This window comes from Poromitra crassiceps (assembly GCF_964638095.1).
Source record: "Poromitra crassiceps genome assembly, chromosome: 4".
Classification (NCBI taxonomy): Eukaryota; Metazoa; Chordata; class Actinopteri; order Beryciformes; family Melamphaidae; genus Poromitra; species Poromitra crassiceps.
In genome coordinates this window covers 41,952,662-41,979,962 of record NC_139626.1, presented here as the reverse complement: position 1 = coordinate 41,979,962, position 27,301 = coordinate 41,952,662, and the positions used below count along the sequence as shown (strand labels likewise).

Here is a 27,301-nt window from a genome sequence, read left to right as displayed (position 1 = left end):
TATGGACGGGTACCATTTTGTCTCTTCTTTACGCAGCAGCGGAGCGCATCCTCTGCGCACAGCTGGCGCAGGAACAAGCGTTTCATTTAGGACACTGTAGCCAATAGTCAATTCATGCTTTGTTCCTCTATCCACGTTTGATTTGGTATTTGATTATGTAGGTCATAAAGATTTATTTCAGCGTAAAAATATTGACAATTAGTTCTCAAATAAATAAAAAATATGACTCTGTTTCGGCTGCTCCTCATGTCAATAAAGATAATTACAGAATCCATATATATTTGATGGTTTCTTCTGTGCTGCCTGTGGTTGGTTTAGCTAAATAAGTCTACTGTGCACCGCATCCGTGCTGCTGCTTCACCAAGGACCCCAAAACGGAAGTCTCTAGCTAGCATAGGCCCTACTACAAACGGACCTCAAGATGCGCTGCAGGCTGCAGACCCCACCTGATGTTTTCCCAAGGAACCGGGTCTGAGATATTTGCGGTGGTTATGCTACACAGAACTGCATAGCCTGCCTTTAACTGTGGAGGCAACAGTTGGAACGGGGGGCTATCAAATTGCACTGACTTATGGAGTAGAATAAAATGGAAATTAAAATAAAATAGGCTCATTTTATTGTAGCCCGTTTTTAACATTATGGTCTCTACTCCTGTAATGAGTTTATTCGGGTTTATTCAGACTTCACTCAAAAAACAACTCTTAAACTGTTTATTCTTTAATACAATATCATCTGTACAAGAAAAAATAACAGAGTAAAAAAATACAAAATTCTCTTTATAATTCATGTACCTGCAACATTATGTACAATCAATAAAATCTGTCAACATGAATGTGGCACCTTATATAACATCACACAGGTAAGAAAAAGAAACATTGTTGCAAACCCTGCGAAACTAGTCCAGCAACCTGAGGAATACCTATCACCATCTACAAACATGGCTATGGACAAGGGAGAAAAGCAATAGCAGCAGGGAGTCTGGAGGAATTGACTGGCCTCAACAGAGAATACAACTCAAAATTGTCACATTGTTACCTGAGTCAAACCTACTTATTGAGCCGTTTCAGTGTATTGCTTCTAGGTAACAGGCCATATCTGATGCCCAGTGCAAGTGTTATCTTTGCTAGTTTCTACCACTCAAAATCTCCCCTTTTCCTTTAATTACTACTGGCTTAGTACACCAAAGGACGTGTTTCAGCGACCCAGTGGTAAATAAAAGAAAAAGGGGAGCCTTTGACTGCTAGAAACCAGCAAAGATAACGCTTGCCCTTGCACTGGGCATAAGATACAGCCCAATGAGTCAATTTCAAAGACAAGTAATGACCTCGTTCACCTGTCTCATTTCTCCTCCTGCTGATGAAGAAGCAACTGGGAATTGTTTTCTGAAATCAGTGGTTCTCAACGTGGGGTCCTTGAGGGGGTCCCCAGCAAATTGATTAATTGTTGAGCTTCGGCATTGTTTCAATTACAAGTGGACACAATTAGAAAATGTAGAAGAATGACCATTTTGACCAAAGTTTCAATGTTATCCGTCTCCCTATAATACAGATGGTCATGGAATTCTGGACACAATCATATCTAACAATACAAATATTTGCAGATTTGGGTCTGAGACAAAATCTTTCATTAAATGGCGGTCTGTCCATAGTGCTAATTTGGACTAAATTAGGTGTCCTTGATATGAAAAAGGTTGAGAATCACTGCCTTAAATATTTGGCTTGGTTTGGTCTTAGAAACCTACAATTAGACTGCAATCACTGCAGATTTAGAGTGGCATAAAATGCTGACATTCTGTCTCAAAAATGGCTCCATATTTAAAAAAATAATCGACATAAGACTCCAATGAGGTTAAGTAACACCCTATTACACATGGCCCCTTTTTAAACACGGGGTCTCCCACAGATTGCCCATACATTCGCTTTAAAAAGGCATAAAGGCAAGTGTAAAGCAAAAATACAGAGTTATAAAAGCTTTCTTAAATATAAAATGTACATAGATTCTATCTTTACAAATGTATAGTCGTCCTGATTTCACTATTGTACCAATGTCGTTTTTTTCCCCTATTATTGATACAAAATGAAAGGCAATGGATGGATTCAGATTAAGATTCTGGCAGCTGTTAGACTGACGGAGGGAAGGAGAGAGAGAGTGGATGAGTGGAGAAAAAAGAGGCGTGTCCTCCAGAACCGCTTCAGATTGGGTCCATTAAAACCACGCTGCGTTCAGTTCAGTTCAGTTCAGTTCAGTTCAAAGAGACCAACACGAGACCAGGCTTTGGCTCAGTGAACCTGAGAGAGAAAGACATAAGAGAGATTAGAGTGCGGGTGGATTTCATGTACATGGGCTGTGTGTGTGTGTGTGTGTGTGTGTGTGTGTGTGTGTACCTGTAGTGCTTGTTGGTGAGGTAGTCTATAACGGCAGGGCGGAGGCGGGCCACGCCCCCCTGGCTGTGGTTCCCTTTTCCTGTGATAACAGAGAGCTGAGGTTGGCACAGACCCTGCTCACACTCTACACAGAAAGAAAGACACACACACACACACACACACACACACACACACACACACAGACACACACACACACTAGTTAGGAGCAGTGAGCAGAGCACAGACTGTGAGAGGGGCGAGAGCAAAATCCTTTAAAAGGGCACCTGGCCCGAGACCCTTTTCTCATGGACTCAATCAGTATTTTACTTCTTGATCATTCACTGCGTTTCTACAAAGTTTCTTGCATTGATGAGGACAAATGTGTCTATTTGATACATATATAGTGTCCGGTACAGTACCAGTGGTTTTGTCCTGTAAGACTGTGGCCAGGTGGTGCAGGGCCTCGTCTATATGCAGCCCATGGAGGTCCAGGATGTTCCTGGGCAGCAGGGACGAGTTGACCTGCTCAAAGATCTGGGCCGCTGCACGCTGATTGGCCTCACGCATCCGCTTGCCATGGAGGTGTCCCTGGGGTGGCGGGTGCAAATTAATTTAGTGTTCAGTGGAGCATACTGTTAATACTGTTAACTCATTCACCGCCAATGACGTCTTTGACGTGTTATCAGCAATGGCCTTCCCCGCCAAGGACGTGTTTGACGTGTTTTTGTTTTTATTGGTGCAGCGCCTGCAGCAAACACTTGCCCAGCCTGTCACACAGACACAGGTCCCTGCCTTCAAAGGGTAGCCGACAGCACGCGATCAAACACATACCGCAGCTGTTGTTTTGAAATTGAGCAGGAGGGAAAGCAGAGAACGGGTAACGCTTCCTTGTGCAGACAGGAGAAACGCAATTGAAACGCCGAGCTGGAGTCGCCTTCCTCTGTGCCAGCCAGGAGAAAACGGGAGAAAGTAATCAAGAGATGTGTTTGATCATCGGAGGAATGAGGAAATGATCGATCAGTTTGCGAGGGCGGTGAGGACGTGTTGAATAGCCGAGGGGAAAACGGGAACGATCATAGATATGACAGGGAGACATGGAAGAGGGCGGTGTACCAGAACAAATCAAAATAAACACAGGAACAGCTAGGCAGCAGCGGGCAGAAGGCACTCACAGCAGCCCGCTGTCCTTCTCAAGAGCTCCCAGTTGGTTCATGAAATCGCTGGGCTGCTCGCCCTCCAGTGTTGCTCCTGGCCAATCCCAGCGCCACAGGGCGTGGTTATTGCTTATCCTATGTTGGGTTAGAAATCTAAAAGGGGGATCGTGTGTGTGTGTGTGTGTGTGTGTGTGTGTGTGTGTGTGTGTGTGTGTGTGTGTGTGTGTGTGTGTGTGTGTGTGTGTGTGTGTGTGTGTGTGTGTGTGTGTGTGTGTGTGTGTGTGTGTGTGTGTGTGTCTGTCTGTCTGTCTGTCTGTCTGTCGGTGTGTCTGTCTGTCTGTCTGTCTGTCTGTCTGCACACTCACACCGAGTAAACTGTATGGTTGAATGTAAAAAAAAAGCACTTCATGTGTGTATATATATATATATATATATTTTTTTTTTTGTCATTTGTGTCCTAACGAATAATATTTACATGTCTGATGTCAATACAGTTCAAAATAAAAGAATTGAGAGTGAGTTATGCCTGAGATTGTGCCCTTTTACAAAAATGCTTTTTTCTCCCTTTTCTCTTCCCAGACAGGCTTTTTTGGTGAACATGGGGTGTATAAAAAGGGTTATAAGTAGAGTACAGAACATGCTAAAAGCTAACTTTCTTTTTGGGGGTGAAAGTAGAGACTTAGATCTTCATTTCGAGGTATTGGACATCACTGTAGTCCTAGTACAGAATTTACTGTGGGTCTTGAAAGATGACCAAACATTATGGAAATACTTGGCCTGTGCCAAAAATGCCAGTCAGATATTGGCAGTGAATGAGTTAATAAATAAGCTGCAACTTAAAAAAAAAAAAAGAAGAAAAAAGAAAAGAGGAACAATGAACAATAGTCACTGAAGTCGAAAACAACGTTCATGTTTCTTTTTTCTAACTAGACGACTTGTCTGGTGAAGGAAGGATGCAAGACAACAACAAATGTAAATAGCAAAGTAAATAACAGAAATGGTAAATAACAGCAACTCTAAACTCATCCTGAATGGAATTTCCTCTCACAGGCTCCGCCTCCAGCCTCTCACTGTACAGTAAGCAAAACAAGAATTCCTAGGGTGGTGAAGGCATGAGCCCCGCCTTCTGTGCCTCTGATTGGCTCTTAACACCTGACTGCACTCGGCTGCTCTCGCCTCCTTTCCAGGCGAGCCAGAAGTCATCTCAAACAAGCCTATTATATTGTTTCATTCCAAATGTCAAGATGCAGCGAAAATGTCTGTAACATTGCGGTAAAGTTGTTTATTTAGTTTAATTATGTGCAACATGTGGTGCGAGAGTCGGGACATGTCTTGTCTTACTTTAATTTGTAACTGATATATTTAAATAATTAGTTGCAACAACTGTGTGTGGGGGGGGGGGACGACGACGACGACGACGACGACGACGACGACGACAATGAAAATGTCTGTAACATTGCGGTTAAGTTGTTTATTTAGTTTAATTATGTGCAACATGTGGTGCGAGAGTCGGGACATGTCTTGTCCAGGGGCGTATGCAGAAATTGAATTATAGGTGGGCCTGGATCAAATTGGGTGGGCCTGGATGGGAAGGGCTGCAGATGCCCGGCCGAAGGCCGGGCCCACTCGGGTGGCCGGCCAAAGGCCGGCCGCCCGAAAAATTTGACGTGTTATTTTACTAAAAATAATGCATTTGACCATCATTTCAAGTAGAATGATACCACCCAAGCAAGAATATTTCAGGTGTTTCAAGTGCTTTACTGAAATATTTGGACCATATAATGATAATACAATTATCTCAACCTTAAAAGGTTACATATAGGTGCCAAATGTTGCATACATGAATGCTTATACTTGTGTGTATACTGTTACTTTATACAGAAATTAGAACCACTGATCCATATACTGCTGTGAGTTTAAAAAATAACAACACTGAGGCTGCTTCAAGTTTGAACAAGACGCCCTCTGGTTTATTAACAAAATTCCTAGATGTCATGAAGTTGTCATGCATTAGACTCTGGAGATGATGTGCCCTGCGTTTTTACAAAAGTAACAAAACCATTGGCTAGCAATGCAGCAGCAAGTTTGCCTCTAGAAAACAACCAATTAAAAAAAAAATTTTTTTTTTTTTTTTTTTTTTTTTTTGGGTGGGCCAGGGCAAGAAGTGGGTGGGCGTGTGCCTACCCAGGCCCACCCGTAGATACGCCCCTGGTCTTGTCTTACTTTAATTTGTAACTGATATATTTAAATAATTAGTTGCAACAACTGTGTGTGGGGGGGGGACGACGACGACGACGACAATGAATTGCTATTAATTTTCGCCAACATCAGATTTTCTGTTAGTCAAAAAGTTTTGAACCATTTTATTTCATGGTACAAGATGTATATCTTGGGAATTTTACATAATTTTACAGGTAGTAGCCTATGTGGGATCAAAACACTACTTGCAAGCATGTATTCCTACTACGGTAGTTAATAGATCAGTGTTTTTCAAACTTTTTGTGCCCAAGGCACACCAAAGGGGGGGGGGGGGCGGGGTTCAGGGTTATAGATTGAATATAATTTTTTTTGTAAGTGTTTTGGACCCTAATTTCGAGGTTTAATCAGTTAGAATAGTGACATAATATTACATGTTTCATAATAAATCGAGAGCTGTCTGAGTCCCCTTTTGGTTGATGGCCCCAGGCAGCTCAATTTAACCCCTGGTTGTCCCAAAATCTTACTCCCAAAAACACACAAGTGTGCTGCGGCACACCATTTGCGAACCACTGTAAATAGATTAGTGGTGTGTTTGCTGGACAGTATATAGACTTTTCTATTAAAATGACTATGCAGTTAGCTAGTTGTTGCTGAGGCTATAATGTTACTGTGGGTGATCTAAGAATTGGTTCCTAACCCTGATGTCAGCAGATGCAAAACAACCATTAAATCAGCAAGCGGCAGATGGCAGCATATAAAATCAAAGGTTATGTGTGAGATCTCACTTTATATAGTTGGAACTTACAAATTGCAACCCATTTAACGGTGCGTTTTATTTAGTTATTGCACAGAAATATGAGTGTGTATTTTTCTTGTCACTCTCAATTTCATCACTTTGTTTCCTCTGATTCATTTTTTCAATTCAAATGTCACTCGTTACGCGTTACAATAAGGTGAATTAAAGTTCACTCCAAATGCGTATTGACCCTGTTTTTTTTAATCACCGTCTATATCACCCTTGATCGATTCTCATCAATATTTTTCTTTCAAGATTTGTTAAAAAAAGGTTTTAACAGCTATTTTTTTAGGATCTTTTCCTATAGGACATACGTGCACTATCAGAGTAGCGGCAGCGTTATAAACCATAGACCAGACTGTAAAAGAATATTGTTCAATCAACCCTCATTTCAGTTCTGGATTATGGTGAAATACTATATATGCATGCAGCCCCGTCCACATTAAAATCACTTGATGCCTGCTATCACAGTGCCTTAAGGGTCATAACTGGGGATACATTCAGAACACATCATTGTTTACTTCATCAGAAATTAGGATGGCCCTCACTTAGTGTTAGAAGGGAACACCACTGCCTCCTCTTTGTTTATAAGGCATTACTCAATAAGTTACCCTCATATCTTACATCTCTTTTAAAGGTCAAATCACTCTCACATAGGACACGTGCACAGGAATACCTAACCCTTGAAACCCCCCACATTAATACTGAACTTGGGAAATTAGTAGGGATGCACCGATTGCGATTTTGTTGGCCGATTCCGATTTTTGAATAGTCTGACTTGCCGATACCGATTTTGGCCGATTCCGATTTTCTTTCTAAGAACAATAATTGACGGGTTATTTTTTGACGTTTTTTTTTTTTTTTTTTTACTTTGCTTTAATAGAAAATTAACATGCATGTCACATTTCTTATCATTTGCATGAGGTAGGACGATCTCACTCAAAAACATCTCAAAATAAAAGTGTTCCAGGTTACTGGACAGAGCTGTTCTTTTTTGTGTAAATACAATGAATATAAAACAATTAATTCCAGTATATCCCACAGCTATCATGCATTTACTTTTCCAAAAGAAAAAACGTGCAACATAACAGGGGCTTCAGATGGAAAGTAGCCTATGTATGGCTGAATCTGTTACAAAGCATATCTTCCCCTATGGGGTTTAATGTTTTTTTTGTATATGTCCCTGCCAAATAAACGAATAAAATAAAATAAACGTCAAAATGTTATCGATGGACAAGGAGTTTATAGCCTATAGGTCTGGAGCCCAGAGACCTTCGAAGCCATGCCCACTCTACAGTTGTGGATTTGGCTGTTATTGAGTAGCCTAGATGAGGAAATGAGTTTGAGTTGACTCAGTTTGAATATCGTAGTTTACACACAGTCCGTTTTTTTTAATCCGCCATTCGAAAAAAAATCATCTCGCACAGTAAACCTTGCACACTGGTCCGATGCGTTTTATTATTATGTTCGTCGTTCTATTCGCAATACGAAACAAAAGTCCTCTCCTGTATCCACGTTACAACGTGACTGGCAGATAGCAGCAGCAGCAGCAGGCAGCGGTGATGTGGAGTGCAGCTGGTCGCAGAAGAGGGGTGAGGTGAAGCGAGCCGCTCAGACTGGACTGGAGTGGACTCCAAACAACCTACCCGGCCCCTCCAGTCCGCGGCTCCACACTGACGAAGACATGCTGTGGCATGTGTGTAGTGGCAGCTTTTGTTTTGGCTGCAACTCATCCGTCGGTCTCGCTGCTTTTGGGTGCGCGCACGTCACTTGAAAATCGGCTCACAGAATCGGCATTTTAGAGTGACCGGCGCAGATCACCGATCGAGGCCGATCACGTGGAAATCGGCCATTTCCGGTCACGTGCCGATCGATCGGTGCATCCCTAGAAATTAGCATTTAGTTTTAGGGCTGCAACAACTAATCGATTGAATCGATTAAAATCGATGATCAAATTCGTTGGCAACGAATTTGATTATCGATTCGTTGCCTCGCGATTAGTTTGACCGCAGAGCCATCTGTTTTGTTGATAAAAAACAACAGCTGATCGCAGCTGCTGCGGCGCAGTGCTGGCTACGTCACTCCCTGGCCCCGCTGTCGCGGAGCCGACTACCTCACTCGCCTTGCGCACGCGCAGTAAACGACAAACAACTTGGAAACATGGCCGAGGAGAAAGCAGCAGCTCGACCCAAAACTTAGCAAATTTGGGAGCACTTCATATTAACTGGAAATAAAAAGTCTGTGACGTGCAAAATGTGCAAAGCCGATCTTGCATGGCATGGCAGCACAACGGCCCTGCGTGAACACCTTAAACGCAAACATGTTGGATCATTGGATGGTGCCAAGGGAGCTCAGCAGCGGGGTAAGTTAACGTTATTCTACTACAAACTCGATATGCATGTAAACCATTAATGTTACATTATTAGACCCATGTGTATTGTTGTTTGAAGTGGAAATGTTCGTCTCACAGCAGATAGTTTGTTTTGTTTATCTAACGTTAACAGTCGATGCGCATTGCCCCCGCATCCAGGTCGACAACATTAACGTTATAGCCGACCGGCTAGTTAACGTTACGTTACGTTGCTAACGTTAGTGGTAGAGCAGACAGCAGATAGTTTGTTTTGTTTTTTTAATAAGGTACATGCTATTTGCACATGTATGTATAAAACGTCGAATTTGAAATGTCTGAACACGTCTAACGTATGCACATGACATGTGCACCTATGTGCAATGAATATGCCACTGTCGTATAAGCCACCGACTTGTCTTATTGCTTATTGATGCCTATTTCTTATTGCCTTATTGCTGTCTTATTGCTTATTGATGCCTATTTCTTATTGCCTATTACTTATTGCTTGTTGCCTATTTGTACTATGTCGTAAACGGAGTCCACTGCACAAGAATTTCACACGTGGTACTTGTACCATGGAGTGACAATAAAAAATCTTGAATCTTGAATCTTGTTTATCTAACGTTAACAGTCGATGCGCATTGCGCCCGCATCCAGGTCGACAACATTAACGTTATAGCCGACCGCCGGCTAGTTAACGTTACGCGTTAGCTAGCTAACGTTAGTGGTAGAGCAGACTTGGTCTGTAAACTAAGGCTAAAAGAGATGTTGTTGTCCCTTGTTCATTGGTGTGTGTGTGTGTGTGTGTGCGCGCATCTTAATGTAAGGAGTGAGCTAGGACAAATTTCATTTGAGGCTTCTGTTATATAAAGGCCTTCTTTACATAAGCAATTATCAACTAAATCATCAATGAGTGAGTTTTATTGAGTTTTATGTTAATAGTGCTGTTAGGCATACTCGCTCATACTGTCTTTCTCATTTCAGAAAAAAACAACTCACCATGAGGCGTTTCGTTGTGGGGAATGCGGCTTGTATACCAAGGCAAGCAGCCATCATGACAGACAGTGTCCTGAACATGCTGGTCACCGACATGAGGCCCATGTCAACGGTTGGAGATGCAGGCTTCATTGCCATGATTAACACCCTCCACCATGGCTACACTCTTCCTTCAAGAACATTCTTCACAAAACTGATGGAGCGAAAATATGAACACACATTCCAGGAGCAGGTCCGTTAAAGCACTTTATTTAAGAAGATATGAAGATATCTGGAGAGAGGGGAGGTGAAGTGGTGAAGGGCTAAAGGAAGTAGGCAGTGAAGGAGAGAGGAAGTAAAGTGGTGAAGGGCTAAAGGAAGTAGGCAGTGAAAGAGGAGGTGAAGGGCTGAAGGAAGGAGGCAGTGAAGGAGAGGGGAGGGGAAGGGGTGAATCTGTTATCTTCAATTTAACTTTTGTGTTTTAAATTTAACTGTGATTTTGTGATTCCCATTTTTCTTTGCAAGTTTAAAAGAAACCAGTGTGAATACAGTATACTATAAACAAGAGGGGACAAAGAAAAAACATCTACCACCAAAAAAACCTCTTCATTTTCTTTGCAAGTTTAAAATAAAGTTTACCACTGAATACAGTAGAAGAGGGGACAAAGAAAAAAGATGTACCACACTGATGGACAGTCAATGACAGAAAAAAGAAAAATAGCACTGGTTCGGTTCATGTTCTTGAGTAAATAAAAACAGTTTTCTACAATTTAACTTGGTTGTGGTTTCCCCCTTTTTTGTATGCAAGTTTGAAGTGTTCCAATATAAACCACTAATGAATACAGTATAAACAAGAATGTTTTGATGCAGACTTATGTTGCAGGGACTACTAGAATCATCGTAATGTTGGAATTGTATGCATCAAAGGGTTAAATCGAGCATTTCTGAGCGATTTCAATATATCCGATTAATCGATTAATCGACAACTAACCCTACCGATTAATCGATTATCAAAATAATCGTTAGTTGCAGCCCTATTTAGTTTGTATGCGCCAGACAAGTGGAACAGGTTGCAGAAATCACTGAAACTAAATCAACTGGTTTCACTCAATCAGTTTAAACTTTTATTGGGGGATACAGTAACAGTTGAGTGTTCCTGTTTTTAGTATCTGCAATGCTGTTCTGTATTATTTGTACTGTATTGGCTTTGTGTTCTTTTGATATTTGGTGTTGATTGTGATGTTTTGTTGTATTTGTATTGTGTCAGGGCGTCATTGTAAAAGAGGGCTTACGCTCTCAACTGACTTTTCCTGAATAAATAAAGGTAAATGAAATGAAAAACATAAACACACAGTAGCATCTTTCATGCATGTCTGACTGACTGTAGATTAGAAAGAAAGACGTGCAGGATAGCCAAGCGAATGTGATTGGATGAAGAATGTTTGACGCTAGGCCAATCAGAGGCAGAGAAGGGCGGGTCATGCCTTCACTGACCTAGGGGGCGGGGGAATTGCGTATGTACCTGCTGTGCGTAGAAGGAGGCCACGTCTTTGCGTCCCTGCTTGAAGGCCTCTGCAGCCTTGGTGAAACTCTCGATCTGCCGGCTCTTCTGCAGGTTGGCCTCAGCCCTGTAGTCCACATACTCTGGGTCATCTACATCCTGGTAAGGGGACAGGATTGACTCCAAGGGCTTCTGCCTCAGACAAAGAAGGAAAAAGAGGAAAACAGGAAATATATGGTAATCGATCAATTCAAAGACGGCATAAAGTGGAGAAATGCATCAAGGTGCCAAGATTGTATCTCCCTCTGTGTGTGTGTGTGTGTGTCTGTGTGTATGTGTGTGTGTGTACGTACGTGTGTATTGGTATTGACCTTGTCCCTTTCCTTGCTGGGTGGTCTGGACCGAGGTGGCTCTGGGGCCACGACTGTCTTGACGGGCCCCTCGTCCAGTAAGGAGCGAAGGAACTGCTCTGTCTGCATCAGACAGTAACTACGCACACGCGCGCACACACACACACACACACACACACACACACACACACACACACACACGCACGGAAATGAGTCAGGAGCACACACTGGTCTACATAACACACATACAGTACCTAGAATCCAAACAAAAAGGGACAGATTTGACTTTAGAACAGAGGTGCCCAAATTCTTTCCTATGAAGGGCCAAAATTAATCTGGATGGATGCCGTTGGTCAAAAAATAAATGTTGATGTTATGTGAAATTACATTAAAATATATTATTTTATGGACAATTTAAAATCCAAATCTAAAATAGGTCTTCTAGTTTCATATGGTAAAAGTCTCATCAAGCTAGCTTTAAAGATGAGCCTGCCACAGCCTCTGAAAGACAGTACAGCGCACTCCTCTTATAGTGATCACCTTGGGACGGGTCAAATTGATCACTATAAGCAGATGATCATTATAACAGTTTTTTTTTTTTTTTTTTTCTCCCCTCATGTAGATGAGCATCTAATTGACTTTTGTATGTTTATTACATGAATACAGTACATATAAGGTAATGACAGCTCCATTATTTAGCCTACTGAATGTTATTGGCTTTAAATCCATACAGTAAGTTAGGCCTCCAGCTGGTTCAAACACAGCGGTCTCACATAGACAGAGATGCCACCATGTCTCCACAGACTGACAGGCAGACAGAGATGCTGTGATTTGTAAGTAAAAAATAATAAAATTACTGTAGTATTAAACATTTCTTCCTCTGTTCTCATGTGTGACAAGGCCCAAAATAATCACTGTAAGCGGAGTACTGATCACTATAAGCGAAAGGAATGATACGGGACAAAGCTTTTTGATCAGTATAAGCGGTTGATCACTATAACCGTGATCACTATAAGCGGATTCCACTTACCGGTAATATTAGTAATATTGGCCCTGATTTTTTTTCTTTCAAAACCATGGAGGGCCAAAACAAACCGAGCATGGGCCAAGTTTGGCCCGCGGGCCCCAAATTGGTCAGCCATGCTCTTTAGTGCATACCAGAGCCTGTCTGCATTATCTACCTTAGAATGGGAACTGATTTGCATTGAACTTTGCCTCATTCAAGTTCAAGTATCCAATAAACAGAGCAGATCAATTCAGGTTGAAAGCTACATCTAGGTCTCACTTGTGGTCTCTGAAGATGTCCTGGAGGAAGTGCCTGTCGATGGTGGGGAAGAGAGAGTACAGTTGCTTCTCTTTCAACAGGGTGGCCCCATCACGCCTGTCCAGGTCCGCACGACTCTGCCTCGTCTAGAGGAAGGGGATGGGCCACGAGATGGAGAGGTGGAAATCAAGAAAAGCGCACGCAAAGAGCAGCAAAGCAGGACAATAACCAGGATAATATATAAATATATTATATAGAGTGTTGGTGTGGCAGAAAATATTAGCGTCTTACCTTCTCCATGTTCTGCTGTCGGGTCTCTTCCTCTGTCATAATGTCCCGGAGAGAGACACGGGGGCGGGATGCACTCCAGTGGTCCATGAATGGCATGTCGTCCTGGGCCTGTGGTTGGCTGCCCAGTGACGCATAACCATCTGCACCAATCAGAAAGTGTGCTGGCAGTGTCCCCTCCCATGGCCCAGTTTTGGCCACCTGTGATTCGCCCCAGTGAACTGAACCTAAACATTCAGTGGAAATGTTGATGTCCAAAGGCAGTGAAAGACAATTGTGTTAGGTTTGAGAAACGAATGATAACAATGATTCAAAAATGAAATACTAAATTCACAAAACTTTATTGATACATGTAGGACGCTTGGTTGTGTGTGTGTGTGTGTGTGTGTGTGTGTGTGTGTGTGTGTGTGTGCACTCACTTTCCTGAAGCAAGTGGTAGGAGAGGGCTGCTTGTCTCTGCCTTTCCTGTAAAACACGTCTCAGTCAGATTCACCAACATACACATGATCACAATTACTCTTTACACATAAGACGCACTTTGTACTTCGACCTTAAAGAACGTTCGACCGTTGTTGTAGCCGCATTGTTAATACCAAACCATGGTTAAATATTTAAATATGGACGCTTATTGGTTGGTTTCTCGCTTATTATTAGTAGTTGCTCATTGATTATTATTTGTTATTAGCAATCAATGTCTTTCATGTATAACGTATAACCAATTAAGAACGACCACTGGCTAAACAAGAGTGAACACTGTCTTAAACCATATAACTCTTGGTTCACACACCACAAGCATCTCAGAAGCGCTGCCCTGCCCCCCGCTCACCACAGCTGCGTGCTTGAAAAATAGGCCAGAAGCTGAAACTATCGCTGTGGGATCGGTCTCGCCTGTTAACATGGACGCTGAAATGAAACCGCCTCCGTGCTGCGTTGGATTGGCGTATGGGTGTGTTCGGCCCCTAATGAATAATCAGGGTGCCTCTTCACTCCCTGATCTGGACACAACCGCATGCCAAAAGTGTCATCCCTCTTGTCCTGCAGACAGTCCATATCTTACGTTCTATCTTAAAGCTTGAATTATGCTCACCCTGCCGTGAAGGGCGCGTGGGTGGAGCGCGGGCCGGGCGCGTCAAATGACGTAAATTTGTTGGCCGTGGTTATTCGCTAGCTCCGTCGGGTGCTCACCTTGTGCATGATTTTTTTTCTAACAGTGCGAGCAACGCATGGCTTCTCTCCAAACATGGCCGCTTTCAAGCCACTGAGCCCTGAACACTGAGCTGTGTTTTCGCCACATTTCTTGACCCATGTGGTAGGCTATAAACTTTGATTTGCAACTGTTCATTTTTAGTCATTTCACCAAGTAAATGTGTTGTGTTGAGAGCATTATTGAGAGAGATTAAAAGCATCACAGAGTAGGCAATCAGGGCTGAGAAGTAAAACGGCTATTCAGTAAAAACAAGTTTGGTGATTCCTTTATGTGCTGATGTGGGGTCGTTTGAGAGTGAAAGCGCACTCAGTACTGCACATAATAGCGTTTCATTGCGACTTTTCCACGGGCTGTTCTCACTATTACCATTGTACAATACATGCTGATCACTTTCTGAGTATAATGGCATCAACCCCAGCGCGGGGTCTGCACGGAGACTCGCGGGGCCCCACCCCCAACGAGCTTGGTCGAGTATAATTCAGCCTTAAGACTTAGTGCAAGGGCAAATCTTTGCTAGTTTCTAGCACCCAAAACCTCCCTTTTTTCTTGTAATTACCACTGGGTCAGTACATCAAAGACCACTGAGTCAGTACATCAAAGACCACTGGGTGAGTACATCAAAGGATGTGTTTCATGATCGGTGATTCAAAGGAAAAAAGGGAGATTTTGAGTGCTAGAAACTAGCAACGCTTTTCTCTTACACTAAGACTTGGGCGTAAGATATGGCCCCTTGAGGTCAAGACTGCAGCAGGGAGTGCAGAGGCAAGATGTATCTGAAAAGGATACACTTATTCAAACCACTGCCCATGGACATATGCTTTGCCAGTGATTAATCTATTGTGGGGGTAGGACGCATACTTCTTTGTTCTTCAGAATCTCCTCGGACTTTGTGCAGAGCTTTTCATGTTGTACCTCTGTAATGATTCAATGATGGCAACAATTAAACCATTTGTTACTTTGAGTTTCCCCGAGTCGTCTTGTCTAAACTGCTGAATTCCCAGCACAGCCGCCAAGTATTCACCAGCTCACCTGGATGGTGTCCTTCCACTTCTGGTGGAGCTGCTTAGCCAGGGTCAGGTCCATCAGCACTGCATAGTCATCAGTGGAGCATGCGCCTGGATATTATGGAACCGAGAGCGATAGGGAACAGATAGTTGGCATGTATATCCATAATCACTCCTAAACAACTACTTTACAAAACGGTCCGTTTCTGCATGCATTGGTCAGTGTGTGTGTGTGTGTGTGTTTGTGCTGGTTACCTGGGTCTATCCCCACAGGACCAAACAGCTCAGTGAGTTGTAATGCCAGCTCGGTGGGTAGTTTCAGCTCCACGCTCTGAATGTCCAGGTGTCCCAGGCTCCCTCGCTCCTCCCGCCTCTCCTCCTTCTGCTCTCCTCTCTTAATCTCCTCAATCTCCTCCAGCAGCATCCGGGTGATCTCGTCCAGGCTAGAGATCTCATCTTCACCGTTCTCCTCCTGCATCTCCTCAACTATCACGCCATTATCTGACCAATCCCTGTCAGCTATACACACTCTCTCAAAGTCCATGCTTACAGTCTGTGCTGTCACGTCCTGTTCAGCGTCTTCACAGCCCTCTCCGTCTTTCGCTGCTCCGACGAGCGGACTAAGTGGTGGCTGAGTAGATTTTACGGAGTGCGACGTTTCATCGGGATGATCCTTGTTTGTCGATGTAACGTAAGTGAGCGCATCTCCAAAGCTCAGTAAGTCGGTGTTGTCAGAGCTCTCACCCGAGTCAGCAACTGTCCCAGACTCCTGCGTCGCCCCCAAATCACCAGCCAGCCCGGCCTGTGTCCCAACTTTAGGGTGAAGCTCATCCAGCGTGCTAGTGTCTGCAGCCATGCCTGAAGCTCCACACAGCCTGGATGTATTCTGATCACCTTCGCCACCGGTAACCTCCTCCTCCTCCTCTGGCTCACCCTCCTCGTCCCTGAAGAACCTCTCCCCAGAGTCCAGCAGCAGGTTGGTGGTCCACTCCAGGTCCTGATAGCACTTGTCGTACAGGTCTTCCAACGTATCAAAACTAACCAGTTTAAAATGGCGGCTGAGGATACGCAGGCTCTCCAGTCGGCCTCCAGCAGCCCCGAGCTCCTTCTCCTCCACCTGTGTGCCTTTCTCGTGCACCACACGGTAGGGCACCTCTCTGTGGCCGGAGGGGTGAACTGCAACCGCTGCAGAGACGACGCCGGACAGCTCGGGCGCGAAGCGGGACGGGTCGCCGGACAGGACCGTGATGTCAGCGCGGCGGCTGCCCGCAGCGGCAAGCGTGTCATCGGGATTGCCGTGGCGATTGAGGCGCCAAAGGAGGGCAAAGTCTTGGGGGTCCGTCTGGGTGGGGCAGCCTGTGTCTACGATAGGGAGGGGGGAATGGAGTGACTCTGGGTGGGATTTGGGAATGGGGTCAAGGCTGAAACTGGGATCGAGCCTGGGGTTCCGGTCAGGAGTAGAGTCGAGTTCAACATCTGATTTAATACTATCCCGATTGCTGATTGGGTTTTGGCCTGCGGTATCGTCAGTGAGGGATTTAGGTGAGGAAGAGGGGCAGTTTTGAGTGAAGGTGAGGGCTAACTTGCAGTGTTTCCCCGACCTGCGACCCTGGCGCTGCTTCCTCTCCTGACTGCCCACACTAAGAGGGCTGCTTTCTGCTTCAGTGCCCTCACATATAATGGAACCCTGACTGACGTCACCAATATGGCTGCTGTCAGCTTCAGCACCACTAACCTCAGAGAGAGAGCCACTGTCGGTGCGATCATGCGTGTCCTTGTCAGTATGACTAGCCTCAGCTTCTAAACCAAACTCACCTCCAATATTGTCGAGGCTTCTGGCTCCACCTTGGCTTACCTTTGCCTCTGCACGTTCTGAGATAACTAGTGAGGCGGCAGCAGCAGCACTGAGAGCTGTAAGAGAACCACTGAGGTTCCTAGTCTCCAAATCCACACACCCAATTTCTCTGCCAACATCTAACATGTGATCAGTCCCTCCTATGGTACTGCTCTCTCCATTGTGAAGTTCACCTAAACCTAATGAGACCAGGAGTGCCGGTTCCCTGCCTACAGAAGAGTCGGCTGCCTTCCAGTCTAACACGCAGTCGGGTAACTCGGCTCTGCTGCTGTCGCTCCTGTAAATGTCTTGCTGGCTTTCTTCACTAGATCCCTCCCCCTCGGAGGCCTGACCCACGCTGGCCGCTTCCCCCTCGCTCTCCGACTCGTCTCCAGAGTCCAGGGAAAGAGCTGCTTCGGGGGAGGAGCCGGTCTGAACGGTGTCCACACCTGTCTGAATGAGATCGAGAAGCTTCTGGAACTCTGTTAGGTCAGGTCCCGGCTGCACTTTCCTCCTGCGGTCCCGGTAATCTGCGCCTTTAGCCGTCCCTCCGTCTTCCTCCCTATCTTGCTCTGCGGGCCTTTCTCTGCTCCTCGCCTCCCGCTGCTGCAGCCCACCATCAGAGGGCCAATCCCCTACAAAATCCAACAGCTCAGGCCGCCCCTTCTCTCCCCCGTCCCTCACCATCTCACCCCCTACTGCTCCCTCATGCGCCACGCCTCGTTTCTCCTCTCCCTCTCTCCCCGATTGGTTGGTATCCTTCACCAGATCAGCAGGCTCCAGCTGATCCGAGTCAGACCTCCCGCTTCGCCTCTCCCTCCTCACCCTTTGAGCAATGGACTCCGAGAAAGCCACGGGCATTTCATCGCGGTGGTCTTCGTTCAACACGGATTCCACGATACAGTCGGGAATAGCCTGATCTCCGCTTGGACGATGCAGCTCTAACTGGGCATTCGATTCGGAATCGAAAGCCCCCAAATCCAACCCGTCATCCGGAGTGGGAATTCCAGGGTTTTCCAGCGGCCCTGTGCTCGGGAGGGGAGTGAGCGATTCGGTGGAGTTGGGGCTGCTGTTTTGCAGCGTTCCCATCTCCCCAGAACGACCAACCGACGACACGTCCGGAAGGGAAGAAAACAGCTGGAGGCGGGACTTATTACATTCCTCCGTCAACGCCGGCTCTCCTACTAGGTCAGGGCGAGGGGTTTCAGAAGACAGCTGCCTGGGGAAAGCAACAGAGGTGGGAATGTTACAGGGAACACATTTGTTGGTATCTCGATGAAAAAACTTTAATGTGAATACCACTGCAAACATGTTGTTGTTGCATGTTGTTGTTGTCTCAGTACATAGGAATAACATTATAGTAGTATAGTATTTTGCTTTAGTGAACCTTAACGTTTCGCTTTGTCTGCCATCAACAGAAATACGAATAGTTAATCCCATCTCAGGGATTAACTCTTCCAATTTGTTTTGCTTGTAACCTGAACAACTACCAACAAAATGGTTTGGCTTGTAACTAACAAAGCTACTATGCTTATATAAAGTTTGGTCGGAGTTATTATTTAGGCATTATTTGTGGTCATCCACAGAAATGGTCTCTCCTTCGTTGTCAGTGGATCAACCCCAGGATGTCCATCAGTACAACATCACAGATTGAAGTCTCGTTTCTCTGGTTTCTGCGTGTGGAAGAGACTTTGTTTATATTCGGACTAACTTGGACCATAGAAATAGCATCAGTGGATCCTCACCCTGCAGTAGGTGGTATTCCCCAGTAGGTGGGCCACATTTGCTTTTAATGTGAGTAAGTCATTTGGGTTGGTGACACTCACTGTGGGTGCCTGTTCTCCTCCCGGACACGCTGTATCCTCTCAGGAGGCTGTGAGCCTATGATGGACTGGACTGAGACGAAACGGTCGTAGCCATCCAGCATGCGTCGGATCCTTTCCACTGGCACATCATGCTTGGTGCGTCTACATTATGAACATAAGACGCACAAAGAAAGACAAAAATGCTGTAATAAATACAACTTTCTTCTACATTATTTTTTTTTTTTTACTCATTTAATCTTGAAGATTTAGAACGTTGATATTCCAGCTTCAGACAACATGCTCTTACAATGCCTCCGTCTCGCTCACCTCTCTAGTTCTCTGGGTTTGTTTCTCCACCAAGTGTCAGGCTCTCGGAACAGCACCTTATATTTATGTTTCAGTGCCTAAGACAGACACAGGAAGCAGCATGGTTTTTGCAGTTCACAATAAAGCGACGCACACAATGTAACACTAGCGTTGAACCTGTTTGGGCTAAATTAAATGCAATACCTCAAACGATGCTGCCGTCTACTACAGCATTTATCATGTGATGTGATCTGGCAAATTCCTCCTTTGTAACAATAGCAATGGACTTGTGTCACAAAAGATTCCCAAGACTACAAGTGAATGTAAACCCATATTGCATGCTGCTGCCAACTGTGCAATATAACCAGCGCAACTGATTTAGGCTGGCTTTTACACGGTGAAACATTCATGCGACCAGTTGCAACAGGTTGCAAATTGCATGAAACATAATTTTCATGCAACTTGACATTTATACAAAGCAATTCAGAAATAATCAAGTTAGGAGTAGTTTGTTTTACTAACACAAGCAAGCTAACGCTAGCTAGATTGCTAATGTTTCATCTGTCACATTTTCCTTTTTCTCTCTCGCTACATAGAGACAGTCCGCATGTCTGGGAACGTCCCCACAAAATGTTAAACGGCTGGCGCACGAGTGGGGTAAAACCGCCGATATATCTCATGGGCTGACTCACCAAAAGACGGTGCTGCGGCTCTAAACTACAGGTTTGGGGGTTCTAGAGCAGAACACAAGACGTCTGCTCAGATGTGCATTTACTGCGGTGGTTAAATCCCCGATTGTGTCTGCCTGGGCTGGGCTATCAGCTAAATTCTAACTTTGCTGAATGGATAGAACGGGGGTTTTTACCCCACCCTGACCACGCCCCAACCAGGCTGAACCAGCTATTGTGGGCGTTCCTAGAGCCTGTATGGGCGTTCCCAGACATGCGGACTGTCTCTATAGATCAGGGGTGGGCAACTGTTTTTCATGGGGGGCCACATGAGAAACCCAGATTGTTGCCGGGGGCCGAACAAATATTGTCACGCCGTAACCCATGGATGGGCAACTTTGATGATAGAGAGGGCCACAAAAAAATGTCCTCGCTACCAGTTTTTGCTGAGGGCTGAACGGCGCCAGCGCGAAACATTTTGGGCATTTGAAGCCAGGTTTAGAGGAATAACTCATTTTAAATTAACAGTTGTGATGTCATTATTCAGTCTTAACCACCAATATTTGATCCTTTTCTCACGCACTCCTATGTCACCACCTGCTCTCCCTGCAGGGCTTGAAATTAACTTTTTTCACCACCTGCCAATATGGCTGCTAGATTTTAAAGTTACCAGCCAATTAGAATTTCCACTAGCCGAAATGTTTTTCTTGAAATAAACCAGAATATGAGTGGGTTATTTTAAGCTTAAGTATCAGTAAGTGGCCCGGGATTCTCAAAGCCTGTGTTGAGGGTCACACAAGAACAAAAATGCGCTCTTGAAGCTAAATAAATCCAAAACCAACAAGTTAATTATTTAAATTTCTACTTCAATGTAGAACAGTCATTTCTTACACATGAGATTACTTTTAGCCTTTTAGTCATAAATATTATTGAAATATATTCCATATTCCAGACTGAAATGCTATAACAGAAGAGTATTGGCCAGAATGACATGAACATTTGGACACTTATTCAGCGGGTATCTTGCATGTTGCGTTCAGGTGCACTGTAAAAAAAAAAAAAAAAAAAAAAATTTTTTTTTTTTGCAATACCATCGCGGGCCACACAGGGGGCGCCGGCGGGCCGCATACGGCCCGCGGGCCGTATGTTGCCCATGTATGCTATAGATTATAGTCTATCAAGTGGGAAGTGTCATTGTAACATGCATCTTTGTATCTTATTTTGTATCGTCTTCTAGCTGGATAATATAAATTTGGACGTCTTGTATCGACGTGTTGTATCGGGTTTGGCTGGCTTACTTTCTTTCACTATGGCTGTCCCGGAGAATAGGAAGAGAGGCATCAGTGCATTAATAGCCTACTTGTCAGCGTTTTGATTGACTGTTAATTGCATGAAACTAGTTTCACAAAGTTGAGAGTTTTGCAACTGTTGCAGCCGAGTTAGACGTTCACACAAATGTCAAGTGCGTTGCAGAGGGCTTTAGACCATGCAAATGATTTTGCAACTTAGTTTCACCTCAGTTTCAACCAAGTAAAGTTGCGTTAAGTTTCACTGTGTAATGCCAGCCTTATTACAATGTGGTAATTTAACTGACACTGTTCTCCAGAGCAACTTAATACAATAAGTGCTGTAGTGGAATTAGTTCACCATGGGAGATCTGTTAGCATGCCACCATGCTCTGTGTATTGCTGGCAAGCTGACTGACCTGGGCTACGTAGGGTCTCATCTCCCAGCCCTGCAGGTTGGTATTGTCAATGATGATGGGGTTAGCTCCACCCTCAAAGGCCTCCTTGGCTAAGGGATGAAATTGGCAAAAGAAAAATAGCTGAGAGATCAGAGAAACAATGCCCTTCGATGCAAATGAGGGCAATCAATAACAGTGACTAAAAAAGAACATTTTCTGTTTCTATATTTTCTCTTGCTATCAACCACTTCTTGTGAAGAGTGTTGTCTGTTTACCTCGCTTATGGTTCCACTCGTGAGCCTCCCCCAGAGCAGTGGGGTCAAAGTGATATTCTCCATGGCGAGAGAAATAGTCGTCAGTGGCCAATACAACCCCCCCTGGGTTATGGTCCAACATGGCCCTGTACAGACACACATGGACAGACACACATGCTGTAAGTGTAACACATTCCCTCTGACTGGTGCAGTGAAGGTCTCAGCTCTTGGTCAACGTGGCTGTGAGCAGCTGATAGCATTTCTAAATGCACGACTCAGCAGTCTCAACAGAATTCACTAGAAAGCATTGTTTGACTAAGAACTAACTGTAATCAGTTCGCCACAGACATATCTGGTCAATTTAGTGTTTAGATTATGCTAACTTGTTAGGTAGCTAATCATGGTATCTGGTTCTCAAACTATCACTGTTGTTGTTATACAGTTACAGTATATGGTTTGAACAGTAGATTTCGTATTTAGTAGAAGCTAGCAGTGGCTAGTAGAGTCATGCTAATAATCATCATCATCATAATCATAATCATAATAATAGTAGTAATAATAGTAATTATATATCACTTTTCTTCATTGCTGAACACCAGAAGATTAAAACAATGAATTACATGAAATAAATACAACAAATAGCATAAAAATCTAAAATACATTCAAATAATAAATAGCATAAAAAAATACATTCAAATAATAAAAGCCAACAGAAAATAATAAAAAAACAATTGGTGAAAAGTAAGTTTAAGTGTTAAGTATGTTTTCAATTGTGATTTAAAAGCAGTAATATACTCTGCCCTTCTAATAGTCTCTGACAAGCCATTCCACAAGTTTGGGGGCCTGAGTGGGAACAAACCGATGTTAGCCGCTTTGCTAAATTAATTTACTAACAAATCCCAAAAACAGCTGAGAGAGTTTGTTCAGATTCCCTGAGCTGATTCTTCTCTTGCTACAACCTGTAGTGCTTTGGAGTAAATATTAGGAACAAAGGTGCAAAGGCTACAGACAAGACAGTTTCCTGTGTCACAAAAACCAAAACATGCAATCTCAGATGTTTCACTTTGACTACATTACGAAATCGACTTAGACCCATACCACAGCAATCTTTAAGGTATCTCTGTTTTTCTTGCCTTTATTTATAGAGTCCGGTATTGATATTGGCCTATCATAGAATATCGGTATCGGCGTATGTTGTTTGATATGCGTCATTTTTTGCCTTTATTAGATAGGACAGTAGGCAGACAGGAAAGGTGGGGAGAGAGAGAGGACGGCATGTGGCAAAGGACCACGGGTCGGATTCGAACCCGGGTCGGGCGAAGGACCTTTGTGGGACGCACTCTACCAGGTGAGCCACTGGGACCCTCAATATGTCAATATATATTTTTTTTTATATAGGCAGCATTTCAAATTCCCAGTGAAGTTTCCTGTTTCAGTGCATTGGATCATTGCAAAAAATGTGTTTTTATGTATATGTTTATATCTGTGTGTGTGTGTGTGTGTGTGTGTGTGTGTGTGTGTGTGTGTGTATATACTAGAAACATTGCGTGCTTCGTCTTTGCGTGCTCACGTGCCGTGAGCGGAACCCCTCTGCATATTATAGTAGTTAGATAGGCCGATATATCGATATCAGATTTTACTCTATTAATATCGGTATCAGCCCCAAAAATCCAGTACCGGTCGGGCTCGATTTATTTAGGCTGTATTTGCACACAGCTAATTCACTGAACTCTCATGATGGCGGGCAGTCTTTGTTAGACTTGTACAGCAACTGCAAAACTTCTATACTACTGAACATCATGTAGTGCACACTACTACTAAAGAGCCCAGCAGAGCAGACCACTCTTTAGACTAGATCTCAACATGCTTACCTGGCCAAGGTTGTCTTGCCGGATCCTGGAGCACCGCGCAGCAGCACAAGCACCTTCCCCTCGATACGGAGCCTGCTGTGTGGGCCGGGCCCCCGTACGGCGCCAGGCAAGGCCCAGGACTTAGGAATAGTAGCGGACGGTTTGAGGGGTGCTTTACTGACAGGCCCCTGACCCAGCCAGTGAGAGGCATGTCTGGCTGGAGCATCCCAAGCGGAGGGTGTTAGAGCCACAGGGGTGATGAAGACAGGCCCCTGGTTTCCATGGTTGCGGGGATTGAATGCGGGCGCTTCAGGGTTCCAGCAGGATGTCACGTTGCCAAGTGGCTCCTGATTGGTAGTACTCACCTTAGATCTCGCCCCTCCTACTACCCCTCCTCCTGAGGGTACGAGCCCAGTCCTCTCTGAAGCAGTGTTTGGCTGGTCTTGCTTTTTGTAAACCTGGAATGCCGAAGGACGTCCAGAGGCTCCCAGGTCCAGAGAAGGTTTGGGCTTGTCTGCAGGTGTTTCTGCCGTCAGATGGGAGAAGTCCAGCACTGGCTGCTGCCCACCGATGCCCTCTTCTTCCCAAAAGCTGAGCTGGTCAAGTGGAGAGGGAGCTCCCGACCCCCGCTCCGTGAAGGCTCCTCCTGGGCACGGCTGTGTGACAGTGGGCCCTCTAGCTCCAGGCTCCAGGCTGGACTGGAGCAGTTCAGGGAGGACCTCCTGTGGGACTGGGGGCGGAGGGAAAGAAGAGAGGGGGGCAGCCACTGACAAATACTGATCACTAGAGAGCTCTTCCTTGACCCCCTGTTCTGTGGGAAATGTATCTAGCTCCTGATCAATGAGCAGGTCAAAGTCTTCTGACAGGGGGGAGGTGAGGGGACGAGAGGAGGGCAGCTGTGATGCTTTGGAGGGGTTTGGGTCTGGCACAGGTTCAGAAAGGTGATCATCGAGGAGGGCTGCAGCGGTGAGCTCAAAGCCGGAGATGTGGGAAGGGAGTGGGCCTGCATCTTCAGCAGCTACGTTGAGCTCCAGGAGAGAATCCATCGCATTCTCAACTAGAGAAAAGAAACAGGGAAGACATGAGGACAAGTAAAGAGCAAATGAATGATTCAAACCTCCTTCTTTGCAATTACATAATGTATTCATAACTTTATTTGCTGTTATAGGAAAACATCCACAGTCGCAACTGCACAACAGACGCAGCTAGCTGAGCTAAGTGTCAAAATACTCGCTTTCATCTTAGCCACCTTATATAATAACATAGACCACATGACCTTAAAGCTAGCCTAGTGCATCTCAGGCGGCATGTGTTGAGAGGCAGGAATTCATCTCCCACACCACAGGAACAAGTAATGGGGTGGGTGGCTCAGGCATTTTAACTTTCATAACTGTTAATAGGACACAGGTAGCAGGGGGAAATAAGGTGCAAGAATGGACAGACAATTGCACGAACCATGGTGCAACTTTAAATGCTTGCAAATAAACCTATAGCGTTATCAATAATGTTACTGGCAAGTGGAATGCACCCAGTCTGCTAACTAGCCACCCAGCTAACTGGTTGTTAGCATTAAACATTCCCAGAAGTTGATATCTGGCCCGGGACTTCCGTGTTTACTGCTACCTTTGAAGTCACATTCGGACAGCACGATGTAAAGGACCTCGGGGTCCAGGTGTTTGAACATCTCCTGCGTGTCTCGGACGATCTTCTCCTTGTCGAAGCTGGACAGCGAGGTGCTGGGCAGAAAGTTACTCGCCATGGCACCGTCATTCCCCAGTGGTGGTCGGTAAGCTGAGTTCGTGTAGCCGACGCTGGCCTCGTCTGACAGCCCGGGGACTCTCGCGATGCTCTGTCCGTTTTTCTTTCGCCGAGGCATTCCGTGACCCACTGGTTGCTCTCATTAGTGGCTTCACGGAGCTAACTAACTGGCTGGAGGGCCTGGGGGAGTGTAGTCTACAGCTCGAAACATGTTGATGTGCTACGAGAGCAAAACAGCTCAAGGTTACGTTAGGTGACAGCGCTCCAAGTGGCAAAATACACAACGGAATACAAACTATCAAGCTAGCCAGAGACAGACCAGGATAAGACCAGAAACCAAAACGTTTTGCCTTCAAAATAAAATGTTCACATGCTATATTTGAGCCTTACTGATAGATGGTGTGGCCGATGATGTCACACTTGTCATTGTGATGTCATGTCATATATGATGTCACTGTTGTCAGAAGATTACATACAAGGAATTTGTCTTAAGCATAAGTATATGCAACGTAGCGGTCAATCACAACATGTATTGTGCAGTCCAATCATCATCATCATAAAATTGCGGGTTGGGCATTTTTCTTTTGTTTTTGGGTTTTTTTTGTGGGGGAGGGGCGGTATTAGTCACGATTCTGTGGGCGGGAGGGAGGTAGGTGCACGATTCTGTGGGCGGCCATGGCGCATCATCCCCACTGTCTCCACCCTAGAAATCGAGTGTGTGCTAGCACACAAGATTGCTATCTTAATCTTATATAGTTAAAATTGGCTAAGTGGTGTCTGTGGCGTCGGTGTTTACGATTGTGAGGTCATCAGTGATGATGTCATCAGTGATGTCACTTGAGCAATTGTGATGTCATCAGTGATCAGTGATGTCGCTTGATCAATGTGATGCCATCAGTGAAGCCACTCGAGCAATTGTGATGTCATCAGTGATGTAATAAATCCTTCCTGGCTGAGGCTATATACTGTAAGTGGTGGGAGTGGCGCATCATCTCCAGAGTAAGTGGTGGGAGCATAAGTAGGGAGAAGAGGACAAGTGGCGCATCATTGCCAGAGTCACCACCCCAGGAATCGAACACACTTCCAAAATAGGAATTTACAGTCCCAGCAGTGTGCAATAACAAGAGTAACCCTCTAGTAACCCTAACCCTACTAGAGTAGAAAGTTCTGGTAGAAGTAGCAGCTATATAATACTTTAACAAGTGTATTCCAGCTGCTATTACTGTAAAGTGAAGTATGCTTGGGGAGGGGGAAGGGGGGCTCATGTCAGTGTGTGTGTGTGTGTGATTCAAATGTGTTCAGGGGGAAGTGGGGGGGATGATATCAGAATCAGAATCAGAAAGACTTTAATGATCCCCAGGGGGGAAATTGGGACAGGTTACAGTAGCTTGCACTCAGAACACAACATAGCATAAAATAAACAGTAGTAAAATACGATAAGTAAGCAAAAATAAGTAGAGTACGTATAAAGTAAGCAAAATAAGTAGAGTAAGTGATGTACATTACGTGACAATTGCAGTTATTGCACACTGGACTTATATTAAGTCGGCTTGCCCCTTACATTACACGTGGCTCAGCCAGGCACAGTTAACCTATTGGCTGGCTCAGTCTCAGGGAGACTGAGCGTCTCCGAGGTGCTCTTTTAAGAGAGGCGTTAAAGAGTCCAATGGCCACAGGCAGGAATGATTTCC

The 27,301-nt window shown here is 44.8% G+C and overlaps 2 protein-coding genes across 4 annotated transcripts in view; one reads left to right on the top strand and one right to left on the bottom strand.

Moving 5' to 3' along the window:
• Positions 1 to 714: 714 nt before the first annotated feature.
• Positions 715 to 25,728, bottom strand: n4bp2 (NEDD4 binding protein 2; the record flags this gene model as incomplete). 3 transcript variants are annotated; one of them, XM_083634776.1, is made up of 16 exons in its annotated part: positions 715 to 2,288; positions 2,385 to 2,508; positions 2,783 to 2,951; positions 11,360 to 11,530; positions 11,692 to 11,827; positions 12,974 to 13,098; positions 13,244 to 13,467; positions 13,660 to 13,705; positions 15,477 to 15,562; positions 15,707 to 18,504; positions 19,112 to 19,252; positions 19,418 to 19,494; positions 21,770 to 21,858; positions 22,024 to 22,148; positions 23,874 to 24,909; positions 25,476 to 25,728. In XM_083634776.1, the coding sequence occupies 16 exons, from the start codon at positions 25,726 to 25,728 to the stop codon at positions 2,243 to 2,245; spliced, it is 5,646 nt and encodes a 1,881-aa protein (XP_083490902.1). In that variant the 3' UTR covers positions 715 to 2,242. The 3 variants fall into 3 exon arrangements, with proteins under 3 accessions (XP_083490902.1, XP_083490904.1, XP_083490903.1); XM_083634778.1 differs by having other exon boundaries at positions 2,385 to 2,463; XM_083634777.1 differs by having other exon boundaries at positions 11,710 to 11,827.
• pds5a (PDS5 cohesin associated factor A) overlaps positions 23,291 to 27,301 on the top strand; it is a 56,594-nt gene continuing 52,583 nt past the window's right edge. The window contains exon 1 of the mRNA XM_083634780.1: positions 23,291 to 23,350. The gene's annotated coding sequence lies outside the window, so the exon portion shown is untranslated. The remainder of the gene's footprint in view (positions 23,351 to 27,301) is intronic.